Here is a 13,661-nt window from a genome sequence, read left to right on the forward strand (position 1 = left end):
TCGAACTGAATAATTATTTGACCACATTCTCTCGTACGAGTATAGTTTAGCCTTCATCTGATTATAATTTTAAAAAACTAAATATATTGAGTATGATCATAATCACAACTATCTTAATTAAAGAAAAAGAAGTGTCAATGTATAATTCCAGAAAAGAATTGCGTATATATCAGGAACTGATGTGAAAACGCCCCAAAAATAAAGTTAGTACTTCTATTCAACTTGGTAGTACTTTAATTAAAATAACCCATAATTTCCAAATGAAATACTCTCTTTGTTTCACCTTTTTTGTTCCATTTAGTTCGGACACATTTGCCAACATAATAATTGAAACTGTAATATCTTTAATTGTACATAATTAAAAATTATAAAAAAGTTGATATTAATAATTCCTGCATTTAGACGAATCAAACAAGAACTAACTTGACTATGTTTTAACTTATGGATTAAGAATAAAATATAAATTAAAAGTGAACTGTAAATAGTGTCAAAAAACCAAATGAAACAATGTTACTGAAATAGAGGGAGTAATAAATAGCCCATAATTCTTGGTAGATGGTTCCTTTGTCCCTAATATTTTGCAACAATTGCTTTGTAGGCATTGTTTATTAATCGGTCTTAGTTTATATTTTATTCTTATTTTATAAGTTACAATATAACTAAGTGTGATTTTGTTTAATTTTGTCTCAATGCAAGATTTTAAATATCAATTTTTTATAATTTTTATTATGTATGATTAAAGATATTAACAATTGAAAATTACATGGCTACATTTTTTGCGACTTTTCAAAGTTGTGGCCATAGTCTCAACCGAGCAATTTTGCTCGACTCGATCTAATGGGTCGGATCGGATTGGATCAAGCCTTCTCGGTCTGTTTATACACTACAACAAATTTAACTTTTTGCGATATTGTATTTAGTGGCATTAAAAATATGCCACTGATTCATATTTTTATTGTAATAATTATTGGTTTTTACTTTAAGTTTCACTATAAAGTGATTTAGCGACTCTTTATTTGGTCTTTAGTGGCATATGTAATCGTTACCGTAGTCTATAGTGGCATTTGTGAGAAATGTCACTACTTCCTATATCGCAAAAAGTTTTAGTGTGATTTTTTTATTATGTTGCTAAAAGCTCTAATAAATGTCACTAAATCCTCTATATATACTATTAGAAATTTAAAATAGCGACATTTAAATTAAATGTCGTTAAATATATCCCACCAAAAGCAAATTATGTTGTAGTGATAATAAAGGCTCATATAGAACACATTTTATCCCGTTTTATTTATGTGTGATTGAAAACCCGTTTAAAACACAACCTGTTTGAAACCCGTATATTTAAGGTGCGGATTCAGAGACCCAATAGACCCCTGGCCCGTTGCACAAGTCTACATAGCACACAAGGCTGAAGGCACACTACTCCAAAATTAAGTGAGAAGATTCAAATCTATACTTATGGCATGTTTGGTTAGTAGTACTAAATGGTGGTAATGGGAATAATTCATATTATAAAATTTCATTAAAAATTCCATGTCATTCCCATGGTGATGAAACTTTAATCAAAAAAAAGTTTTTTATTTACAAATTTCCATTACCAACCTAATATGCCCTCACCCAATAATAATGCATTGCAATGAATTTTATGAAGAAAATAAAGTGATTGAAGTTGGACAAGCATGGCTATCAAGGTAGTCAAGAGATTTTTCAATCAAAAATACACAAATTTTTATTCTTATTACCATCGTTTATTATCACCTACCAAATGGACCGTTAATGTCTTTATACAAAATGCAAAGTAATTTGATAAGATGATCGATAAGTTCAATTTAGATTGACGTGTGAGTTGGTTCATTTTAACAAAAAGAAAAGACAAGTGTCAAAACGGCCAATTAATAGATAGGATTCAAGCTAATACTCCTATGTCCTATTCCTATACAAGACGAGCTCATATGGAAATGCAGAAGGCTTTAAGGTTGGTGGACGCAAGTACTTCATTATTTAATGATATTTTCATTTGTTATTTTAGATCATTTATAGGTTGTCCTTTTAAAAAAAATTTTCATTTATATCACAAATTTTAAATATAATTTAAGTATTTTATTTATGATTATGATCCCCATATATTTTCTACTAATATCATTGTAATATTTTTATATTGCTTATGATTCTTATATGTTTAATTTCTACTAATTTTATTTAAACATTTTTTTTAATGTTACAGTCTTAATATTTTTTTTCAAATTAACTTTTATATTTAATTTTAAAACTTATAATTCTCATTTTTTTACTCCATTAACTCTATTTTTTAATAAAATAATATATTTATTATCTAACTAATTTAATTTTTCTTAATTTTCTTGAGCATTTCTTATAGGAATATTAATAGAGAACAAAAGGAGTACTAACTACCAGATACCGAGGGTTAGAGGTGTTCATTCGGGTCATCCGGTTTGTTATGAATGGTAGTATACTAATGTGATTATAAATGATAGTATACTAATGTGTGACTTGAGTGCACATTAAAGGGTTGAATTCATGTGTGTGACTCTTGAGTTGTGGAATCCAAAAGGGTGTAATAAGGTGAAGAGTATTCATGGGAATTATTGGTGTTAATGAAAATTAAGGTGAAGAGTCTCATGTGTGTGACTCTTGAGATAATGCCTTTTCAAGTTCTTAGAGTTATTTCATAGTATTCATTACCCTAAATTAACTATGTATTTATGTGAGCCATTCATCTTCAAGTACCTAGCACTATAAATAGGGCTCTCATACCCACACTTCAAGTATATAAAAACACATCAAACACAACCCTTAAGCCAAACACATAGCCTATTGTTGTTATCTCTATCTCAATTGTAATTCTTCATATTGAAGTGTTGTTTGTATTCATTTGATATAATATAAACATAAACTACACACCACGGAGGACGTAGCCATCATTGGGTGAACCTCCTTAAATCTTTGTGTCCTTGTTTGTTACTTTGTCAAACTTAATTTTGCTCATTGTTGTTTGTTCTTAACATCGTAAGTATTTGGCGATCGTTTTCAATTGGTATCAGAGCCAAGGTTATTTTGCGGTGTTTTAAGAAATTATTACTTGAAAATCATGACTACAATGAAGCTCGATATTGAGAAGTTTGATAGGAATGTAAACTTTGGCTTATGGCAAGTCAAAATGAGAGCCATTTTGATTCAAAATGGTGTGCACAAGGCGATTGATGGTGTAGAGAAGATGCCGGAAGGAATGTCCGCATCGAGATGGGAAGAGATAGACACAAAGGCGTTATCGGCAATCCAATTATGCTTATCCAATGAAGTTCTAAGAGAGGTTGTTAAAGAAACAACAACCAAGAGTATATGGGAGAAATTGGAATCACTCTACATGGCCAAGAGTGTTACCAATAGGCTACTTTTGAAGAGTAGACTCTACGACTTACGCTTGGAGGAAGGTAAACTTTTAAAACCTCACTTGGATGAGTTTTGTTCCATTGTTATGGATTTACAAAACATTGATGTTAAGCTTGATGATGAAGACTTGGCAATTTATCTTTTATGTTCTTTACCCCCTTCTTATAAAAATTTTAGAGAAACTCTACTTTATGGTAGAGATAATTTGAGTAGTGATGATGTGAAGAATGCCTTGACTCAAAGGGATCTCATTGATACACAATTGTCACAAAAGTCACCAAGCAATGCTAGTGACGGTTTGTTTGTAAGAGGGAGGTCACAAGAGAAAGGTTCCACTAGTGGGAGTGGAAACAAGGGTAAAGGAAGGTCCAAGTCCGTGAGGCCAAACAAAAATAAGTCTTGTAACTATTGCAAGCTTAAGGGCCACATCAAGAAGGATTGTTGGAAGCTTAAGAGAAAGCTAGAAGAAGAGGCAAGGGAAGGAACTAGCAATGCCAATGCTAGTTACGTGAATGATAGTGATGATGGCGATGTTCTTGTTGCCACTCATGAGTACAAAGGTAATAATGAATGGATTCTTGATTCGGGGTGCACATTCCACATGACTCCCAACAAAACTTTCTTCCATACATTTGAAAGTGTTGATGGGGGAAATGTTACCATGGGAAACAACACCACATGTAAGGTTGTTGGGATTGGGAGCATTAAAATTAAAATGTTTGATGGGATTGTGAGGACCTTAACCGATGTAAGGTATGTCCCGGGCTTGAAAAAGAATCTTTTATCTTTGGGTACTCTTGATAAGATCGGGTGTAGAATCATTTGTGAAGGTGGAGTTATGAAGGTAGCCAAGGGTTCACTAGTGGTGATGAAGGGGAGGTTGAATGGGAGTTTGTATGCTCTTCAAGGTTCAACCATTCTTGGCTCGGCGAATGTATCCACAAGCACAATGTCCGATCGTGACACCAAACTTTGGTACTTAAAGCTTGGTCACATGAGCGAAAGAGACATAGAACTTGTGCAGGTCGTCCTCAACAAAATGGTGTTGCGGAGAGGATGAATAAAACGTTATTGGAAAGGGCAAGATGCATGCTAAATCAAGCAAATTTGGGGAAACAATTTTGGGTCGAAGCGGTGGCTACGACATGTTATTTGATCAACCGTTCACCTCATACCGCCTTGAAGTTCAAGTCGCCACAAGAGGTATGGTACAACACTCCGGTAAACTATTCTAGTCTTAGAATCTTTGGTTGTCCAGCTTATATTCATGTAAATGATGGTAAGTTAGAACCTAGGGCTAGAAAAGGTATCTTTGTGGGGTATGGAGTGGGTGTAAAGGGGTATAGGGTATGGTGTAATGAATCAAAGAAAATTATTGTTTCTAGAGATGTTGTTTTTGATGAAGATAGCATGCTTGTATCTAATGTTGAAAAACCTTTTAATAATGATGATAATGAAGCACAAGTGGAGGTTGAATCCTCCAATGTTGATAATGAGAAAAATGATGATGTTCAACAAAGGTCTCCTCCTTTGTCCACAACTAGGCAAAGAAGGAAGATCGTGGCTCCAAGGAGGTACATTGAAGAGTGTGATTATGTTGTTTATGCTCTCAACATTGCTAGCGAAGTCGAAGGGTTAAATGAACCAAGTACGTACAAGGAGGCTATGGCCTCAAATGACTCAAGCAAGTGGTTGATTGCTATGAAACAAGAGATGGAATCTCTTGCGAAGAATGGAACTTGGGATATCGTTGTTGCACCAAAGAAAAAGAAGATTGTGGGGTGCAAGTGGATATTCAAGAGGAAGGAGGGTCCTTCTAGTGATATTCCTCCCATCTACAAAGCAAGGGTTGTTGCAAAGGGATACTCTCAAATTGAGGGTATTGATTTTCACGAAGTTTTCTCTCCGGTCGTGAAACACTCTTCTATTAGGGCATTGCTTGCTTTGGTGGCGATGGAGGATTTGGAGTTACATCAATTGGATGTAAAGACGGCTTTTCTTCACGGTGAGCTTGAAGAAGAAATCTTTATGAAGCAACCGGAAGGTTTTGAGGTAGCCGGTAAGGAGAATCATGTGTGTAGATTGAAGAGGTCATTGTATGGGTTGAAGCAATCTCCAAGGCAATGGTACAAAAGGTTTGATTCCTTTATGATTTCACATGATTTTGTTAGAAGTTCTTATGATAGCTGTGTTTATCTTAAGAAATTTGAAGATGGTTCTTTACTATATTTGCTCTTATATGTTGATGATATGCTAGTAGCATGTAGCTCTTTGCTTAAGGTGGAGGACTTGAAAGAGTTGCTTTCAAGTGAATTTGATATGAAAGATCTTGGTGAAGCCAAGAAGATTCTTGGGATGGAGATTTTGAGAGATCGGGCTAAGGGTGTCTTATACCTTAGTCAAAGGAAGTACATTGAGAAAGTTGTTCAACGTTTCTCCATGGATGATGCTAAAGGTGTGTCTACTCCTCTTGCTTCTCATTTCAAATTGTCCAAGAATTTGTGTCCACAAACAAAAGAGGAAGAAGAGCAAATGGTAAGAATTCCATACACTAGTGCCGTTGGTAGCGTTATGTATGCTATGGTATGCTCTAGGCCCGACATTGCTCATGCGGTGAGTTTGGTGAGTAGATATATGTTTAATCCGGGTAAGGGACATTGGGAGGCACTAAAATGGCTATTGAGGTATTTGAAAGATACTTCAAATGTTTGTCTCATGTATGGGAAAAATTCAAGTGAGCTAACCGGGTTTTGTGACTCGGATTATGGTGGTGATCTAGATAATAGAAAGTCCACAAGTGGGTTCGTGTTTACTTTGGGTGGTTCGGCGATTAGTTGGCAATCATCTTTGCAAGATGTGGTTGCTCTTTCTACAACCGAAGCGGAGTACATAGCCGTGGCCGAGTCATTCAAGGAAGCAAAATGGCTTAAAGGTCTTGTTGGTGAAATGTGCAATAAGGTGTGTGAGGTAAGTGTGCATTGTGATAGTCAAAGTGCAATACATTTGGCTAGAAATCAAAATACATTTCATAGAAGGTCCAAGCACATTGACATTAAGTATAACTTTATCCGGGATGAAGTTGAGCACAAAAGGGTGTTATTGAAGAAAATTGACACTACGGAAAATCCGGCCGACATGATGACAAAGTCATTACCTACTACCAAGTTTGAGTTATGTGTTGACTTGGTAGGTTTAGCTCCTTGCTTGAGATAATGCCCTCTTGGGCATTTTGAGGTGTGTATGTTTTTTGAATATGAAGTGGATTGATGAATGTTGTGACTTGGGTGAACTCAAGTCAAGGTGGAGATTGTTATGAATGGTAGTATACTAATGTGATTATAAATGATAGTATACTAATGTGTGACTTGAGTGCACATTAAAGGGTTGAATTCATGTGTGTGACTCTTGAGTTGTGGAATCCAAAAGGGTGTAATAAGGTGAAGAGTATTCATGGGAATTATTGGTGTTAATGAAAATTAAGGTGAAGAGTCTCATGTGTGTGACTCTTGAGATAATGCCTTTTCAAGTTCTTAGAGTTATTTCATAGTATTCATTACCCTAAATTAACTATGTATTTATGTGAGCCATTCATCTTCAAGTACCTAGCACTATAAATAGGGCTCTCATACCCACACTTCAAGTATATAAAAACACATCAAACACAACCCTTAAGCCAAACACATAGCCTATTGTTGTTATCTCTATCTCAATTGTAATTCTTCATATTGAAGTGTTGTTTGTATTCATTTGATATAATATAAACATAAACTACACACCACGGAGGACGTAGCCATCATTGGGTGAACCTCCTTAAATCTTTGTGTCCTTGTTTGTTACTTTGTCAAACTTAATTTTGCTCATTGTTGTTTGTTCTTAACATCGTAAGTATTTGGCGATCGTTTTCACGGTTAATTTCGGGTTAAGTGTTTCGGATCTGTTTAATATCTGGTTTATGTCCACATTGATTTTACATTATTTTAAATTTATTTTAAAGTCGGATTAAGTCGTATTCAGTTCTAAAATTGATTAAATATTAAATTATCAAATCTATTTCAAACAGTTATAATGAAAGAGAAGAGTGACAAGTGAGTTTGAATGATGAATGTTAAAAACTAATAATGCCTTTGCTAAATGCCAGCTGTAGAAAATAGAGATGCCTACACGAGGACAATTTTTTTGGCCAATGAAGAATCTTGCTAATAAGCTCGAATAGACAAATAAGTTTGTGCATGGAGGCAATGACATGGAGTGATCCAATATGTGAATTTTTTTTTTTTAATTTTAATTGGTAGACAAATGGGTTAAATTTACAATGTTCCAATATCAATCAACTAAACCAAAACCTACCTTAAAGATAATGTTGAATAATTTAAATTTTAGATAATGTTGAATACACCCAAGTAGCATATGAGCTATAATCCTATAGGTCATTTTGCAAACTCAAAAAGCAAAAAAAAATTAAAAAATAAAAAATAAAAAATAAAAATCTAAAAAAAAAACTTCGCAAAAAATAAAAAATAAATGTCATTTTACTATTTGCTTTTAATTAACCTACAAAAAATGTTACTATTTAGGGAACAATATTTAAAGGTAAGCAACATTAAAGTTAAACTATTATTAAAAATCAGTAAAAAAAATAAATTTGTTCTGAACAATTTTTCTATAAAACAATGAAACAAAGCTAGAATATAACAAAGTTCTCAAATCATCTAACTCGAAACTAGTATGAATGAAAGTACTATTAACTAAATATGATCACTTTGACAAGAATCATTGGATTCGAAGTGTGGAAGCAACATATGATCTCTTTGATTCTAACGCTAAAATCTCTTTGATCCCGAAGCTAAATATCTCAGTTAAGATGAGAGGTAAATGAAATTTGAACATATACTTTTACATCAATTTGGTTTTTAATATAGTATATATGCTCCAAAAGATGTTGGGTTTGTTTGGCAAATGGTTATCAATTGTTAGTTGATGACTGTTGGCTTTTTAATTAGCTTATTTGGATAATTGAAAGTGTTGGTTAATTCTGTTAGCCTTTAAATTAGTTGTTGAAAGATGTTTAGTAAATTTAATATTGACTATTGGTCGATTATTAAAGAAAAAGTGGATTAAAAGGCCAAAATTATTGAAAAAATTTTAAAAATTAGTTATTTTATTTTAGCTTAAAAAGTGAACTTTTCAATTAAACGATAAACTATTTATCAAAGAATTTTTTTTTGATTTTTAACCAGCTAAAAGCTAAAAATCAATAAAAAAAAAATTCAACTTAACAATCATTTACCAAAACAATTATATATCATAACGAGACTCTCCTAGACAACGATGTTGATAAAGCATATCAATAATTTTGGAATGACACAACATGCCATCCAATTTCTAAAAAGGATAATTATGACGGATTTTAATGGTTGTAGATTAGAGAAAATGACATCTTAAAATGTCTCCAGGAATGCCATTTAATTTATATAACTTATTTCCACTTAGTTACCTAAAAAAAAGAAAAAATAAATAAAAGATGAGTCTACTTGAAAAGAATAAAAGATGAGTCTCCAAATGTGTTACAAGTTACAACCTTGTGTTATTGTGTATCGACCTTTAATGAGAAAACGAAAGTAGATTGGTAATTTCATATACAATACTCCCTCTTATTTATTTTAAATTTACATATAAACTTATTTAATTAAGCTTTAATTTTATTACAATATTTTATGTTTAATTTTTAAAATATATACTTTTTTAAAAGTCGTAACAATGAGTGAAAACGACATTAAATATCTTCTCGATTTACAAGCCAGGAAAATCGACATATGATTTGATCGGACTAGACATCTCAGAAAGATGTTGCAACGTCCGTTTTTCAAAAATATATTAATACCGGTTAAAACGTCATTAAATATCTTTTCAATTTGCATGTCGCGAAAATTGACATATAAATACTGATTTTGATCAGACTTTTAAATAAGGCGTCCCATACGTTAGGATGATCCTGATGCTTGTTTTCGAAAAGAAAAAAATATTAGCACCAAAAAAAGTTAAATATTTAATCAATTTGAGTGTTAAAAAACTAAAGGAAGAATACTAATTTTGACCTGATTGTAAAACTAGAGCCAAAATAAACACAGCGCACACAAAAATTTAACACAAAAATATAGAGTGATAATTAAAATCCTATAACATATTATATACTCTATCAGTAATAATTTTGAAGTATAATAATGTAATAATGTTATTGTTTTGTGAAGTTGGATAGTACGAGTATTTTCCATACCAAACAATTCTTTGAACTTATAATCAGTTAATCACTTAAAACAAGAAACTCACTCAAAATTGCAAAGGACTTGCCCTGTTTTTCAACTACTTGTCCCTTCTAGAGAATATGATAGTCCACCAACTACCATCACATTTTTATTAACACCATTAACAAATTATAAAAGTTACAAGTTCACTTTTTTCAATTCAAAAATAAGTACCTTTTCAAATAAAATGGATAAACGCTGCACTTATTTTTTTAGTAGTAATAAATATTCACACTTGTTAATTTGAATGAATTTTCTCTATTTTTACTTTTAAATATAATTCTATTGTTTTTAATTTCTTGTATTCTTTTTTTTATTTCTAAAGAAAAATATCTCACTATTCTAACTCTATTATATATAATTTCTTAATCATTGAGACTTATCCCTGTCATTCTTCTAATCCTAAAATAGATTGATTGCCCACCACAGAAACCTTTCTAAAATCAAATTAAACCATATAAACATTAAATTAAAATCATACATTTTTATATATTGAAAATAAATGTCATTCTTAAAAAGCCCTGAGAAATGAAATTATCTTACTAGATAATAGTTGATTACATAATGACATTTACCTAATTTAGAATCTGATTTCTTTTAAATTAAAGCGAAATTAGATAAAGTATAATATTTATATAATTTACTATAGCAATATTATATACCTAACCTAAAATTTGATCTGTTTAATTTAATGAAAAGTTAATTTATTCGATAAATAATTTTTTGAAAAATCAATATTTAATTTTTGATTTGAAAAAGTCATATATTCGATAAATTTAACCACAATAATAAATACTTGCATTATTCTTTTAAAATTATATATTTTTATATATTTCATACTAATAAATTTGTGCATTACATAAGTTCCTATGCAAGTATTTCAATATTTCAGTGCCCCAAAATTCATTTTTAAAATTTTGCAGTCTCGGATCAATTTTTATGTTTCTAGTTTTGTTATGAAATCATATATTATACTATTAGATAGTTTATCCTAACTCCATATTAATGTATAATACATGGTATAAGAACCGAGTAAAAATATGAAATTAAGTAAAATTCATCGGTCAAAGTTGTAAAAATAACACTTTAGATCTGAATTTTTGTCTTCCATAGACTCATGCAACACTAATCGACATCTTTACCCCTTCCCAACTTTCCAAGTTTCATATAACTTGTTTTATATAACTATCTGTAAGTGTATAAGTCATTTGATTATATTTGTTTGCTTCTAACTATAATTTTTCCTAATGTTTCGATAATTCAAAAATAATTTTCTAATTGTGTTCAACAAATAATTTTTCACTAGTCATTTAATTATAATATTTTATAAGTGTCAACTATTTAATCCCAAATTAAAATTCATGACTTCACCACTAATTTCATATATTAACTGGTTTCATTCATCTACTCAGCCACATATTCTCGAAATTAAACCATTGACATTGCTATTGTAGGTTTGTGAGTTGTGACTCCTACTTTCCCCAGTATCGCTTGCAACAATTAATCTTTTATAGGAAATGTTTCATTTCAGAACATAAAATCATAAGTTGGTCTTGTAATTAAGATTTTTCCTTTCATCCTTGTAAAAAGAATTTAATTCTTATCATCTACAAAAACGATTAATTCTCTATCCCAATTTGCATACGAGTAAATCTCCAGCCTTATCCACGAATAGAAAACCAAATGATGTTAGCTACATACTTCTTTCCTGTGTTCTCGTGAACTCAAAGTAAAATACGAACATGCTAGAAAGCTTCTTAAACAGTTGGTTAAAGGCTTACTTACCTTGGATTTACTAGCTGTATATGGTATAACACAAAATGCACAGAGCTTCCACCAGGCTCATAACTTTTCCAGCTGGATTATATCAAAAACATGATTAATTGACTGATACCAACTTTCTATTAAGTACATAATCATTATTATCATACCCAGTGTATCCCGCTCATTGAAAACTATTATCAGGGTCTGGGGAGAGAAGGAAGGCGACAACCCTTTACTATAAAAGAGAATGCGGCCAAAACGTCCCTCAGCTCGAAAAAGATCCTCATAACATACTTGTACTAATATTAGTGCTCCATGTACAGACACCAGCTGTTTCACCTTCATCATTTGAATCTTCCTCCATTCATTAATCCTTGTTTTAATTCCTATCCATAACACTTAAAAGTAGTAGTCAACCAGTCTTTGTCATTCTGCCCAAACTTCTACAGCCGCCTTTATCATCTTTTAACCATTCTTTTCCCTTATAAATACACACCTGCCCATGCACTCTAACAAATCATCAAAACATAACATAATACTGAAACATAAGAATATATAAATACAATCACCTACCAATCACCACTAGTAGTTCTCTAATGGCTCCTTTTGCTACTTCCTCGTTTATGTTTGTCATCACCGTTCTCGTCGCAGCATCTTTGATTGAAGTGGCTGCTGCGGCAGGCGGTTTTTACCAGAACTTCGACATTACTTGGGGAGCTGGCCGTGCCAAAATTTTGAGTGGCGGTCAGCTCCTCACACTGACCCTTGACAGGGCCTCTGGCTCTGGCTTTAAATCAAAAAACGAATACCTCTTTGGGAAGATTGATATGCAAATCAAGCTTGTTCCCGGTAACTCTGCTGGGACTGTCACTGCTTACTATGTAAGTTATTGTCCCTTTCAAGATTTATTTTTTCGCTTTTCGAAATGAAGTTTATACCTTGTCTATTAAAAAAACAAATATGCTAATGTTTATAAAGTCTTGAATTATCAGTTATCGTCCCTAGGACCTACACATGATGAGATAGATTTTGAATTCTTGGGCAACACCACCGGTCAGCCTTATACGCTCCACACAAACATCTTCACTCAAGGGAAAGGTAACAGAGAGCAACAATTTCGTCTCTGGTTTGACCCAACAAAAGACTTCCATACCTATTCCGTTCTCTGGAATCCCCAAAGAATCATGTAAGTAATCAATATACAACATTCCATTACCCCGATGCCTCCCGCTTAGGGTGAAGTTTTGGGAATCCGATGTGTTCAACCTTACCTTTGTTAGTGATAACGAAGAGGTTGTTTCCAATTGATTCTTGGTAGAAAGCATCATTTGCAACTTCACAAATATGAAGTACACATAATTTAACAAGTTTGACCAGTTATTTAGAGATGTCATTAAAAAATCACATTGTTAGAAGTAAACATTTATAAAGTAGCTGGAATTGTATATGATCATAGTTGTCTACAAGTAGTGTTTCTTAGTTCTTACCTTACAGTCGGTTGGTCTCAGATTATCAGTGGACGGTACACCAATCAGAGAATTCAAAAACTTGGAATCTATTGGAATCCCTTTCCCGAAAAACCAAGCAATGAGGCTATACTCTAGCCTCTGGGATGCTGAAGACTGGGCAACACAAGGAGGACGAATCAAGACAGACTGGTCCAAGGCTCCATTTTTGGCTTCATACAGGAATTTCAACGCTGATGCATGTGTCTGGATTAACGGCAGATCTTCATGCCGTGGCTCGGGCACAAGCTCTGCCTGGATGGGCCAACAACTCGATATCACAAATCAGCAAAGGCTACAATGGGTACAGAGGAACTACATGATTTACAATTACTGCACTGATAGACAAAGGTTCCCTCAGGGTTTTCCAAAGGAATGCACAGCCCGCAGTTAAAAAATTCTAAACTATGTAAAATCAGCAACTTTACACTTTTGACTAGTCTAATTTTCCCATCTATATTTGTTTCTGTACAAAATGGCATACTGCATAAGAAGTTTGAATTCGTAAGTAATTTGTATAATTATAAATATGCAGTAATAAGATATAAGGTTGTGTTTATGCAACAAGTATCTCAGAAACTTAAACTTTACAAAGAATCACATATGAAGAGAGTAAAGCATAAGGTAACGAGCAAAAATACAGCCAGAAATTCACCTTTCAAGCAAATGCAATAAAGGG

The 13,661-nt window shown here is 32.6% G+C and overlaps 1 protein-coding gene across 1 annotated transcript; it reads left to right on the top strand.

The window, feature by feature from the left end:
• The first annotated feature begins 11,979 nt into the window (after nucleotides 1-11,979).
• On the top strand, nucleotides 11,980-13,546 carry LOC130811215 (probable xyloglucan endotransglucosylase/hydrolase protein 23). The gene is made up of 3 exons (XM_057677417.1): nucleotides 11,980-12,358; nucleotides 12,470-12,663; nucleotides 12,986-13,546. Exons 1-3 carry the CDS (start codon nucleotides 12,074-12,076, stop codon nucleotides 13,374-13,376), a joined length of 870 nt encoding a protein of 289 aa, XP_057533400.1. The 5' UTR covers nucleotides 11,980-12,073; the 3' UTR covers nucleotides 13,377-13,546.
• The last annotated feature ends 115 nt before the right edge of the window (nucleotides 13,547-13,661 follow it).

Source organism: Amaranthus tricolor, chromosome 4, assembly GCF_026212465.1.
Source record: "Amaranthus tricolor cultivar Red isolate AtriRed21 chromosome 4, ASM2621246v1, whole genome shotgun sequence".
In the NCBI taxonomy this organism is placed as follows: domain Eukaryota; kingdom Viridiplantae; phylum Streptophyta; class Magnoliopsida; order Caryophyllales; family Amaranthaceae; genus Amaranthus; species Amaranthus tricolor.

Bases quoted from the DNA above. Each gene is read 5' to 3' on its own strand.
- LOC130811215 (XM_057677417.1), top strand. From the start codon at position 12,074: ATGGCTCCTTTTGCTACTTCCTCGTTTATGTTTGTCATCACCGTTCTC. The intron at 12,359-12,469 runs GTAAGTTATTGT...TTGAATTATCAG, and splicing joins GGACTGTCACTGCTTACTAT to TTATCGTCCCTAGGACCTAC. The intron at 12,664-12,985 runs GTAAGTAATCAA...GGTTGGTCTCAG, and splicing joins TGGAATCCCCAAAGAATCAT to ATTATCAGTGGACGGTACAC.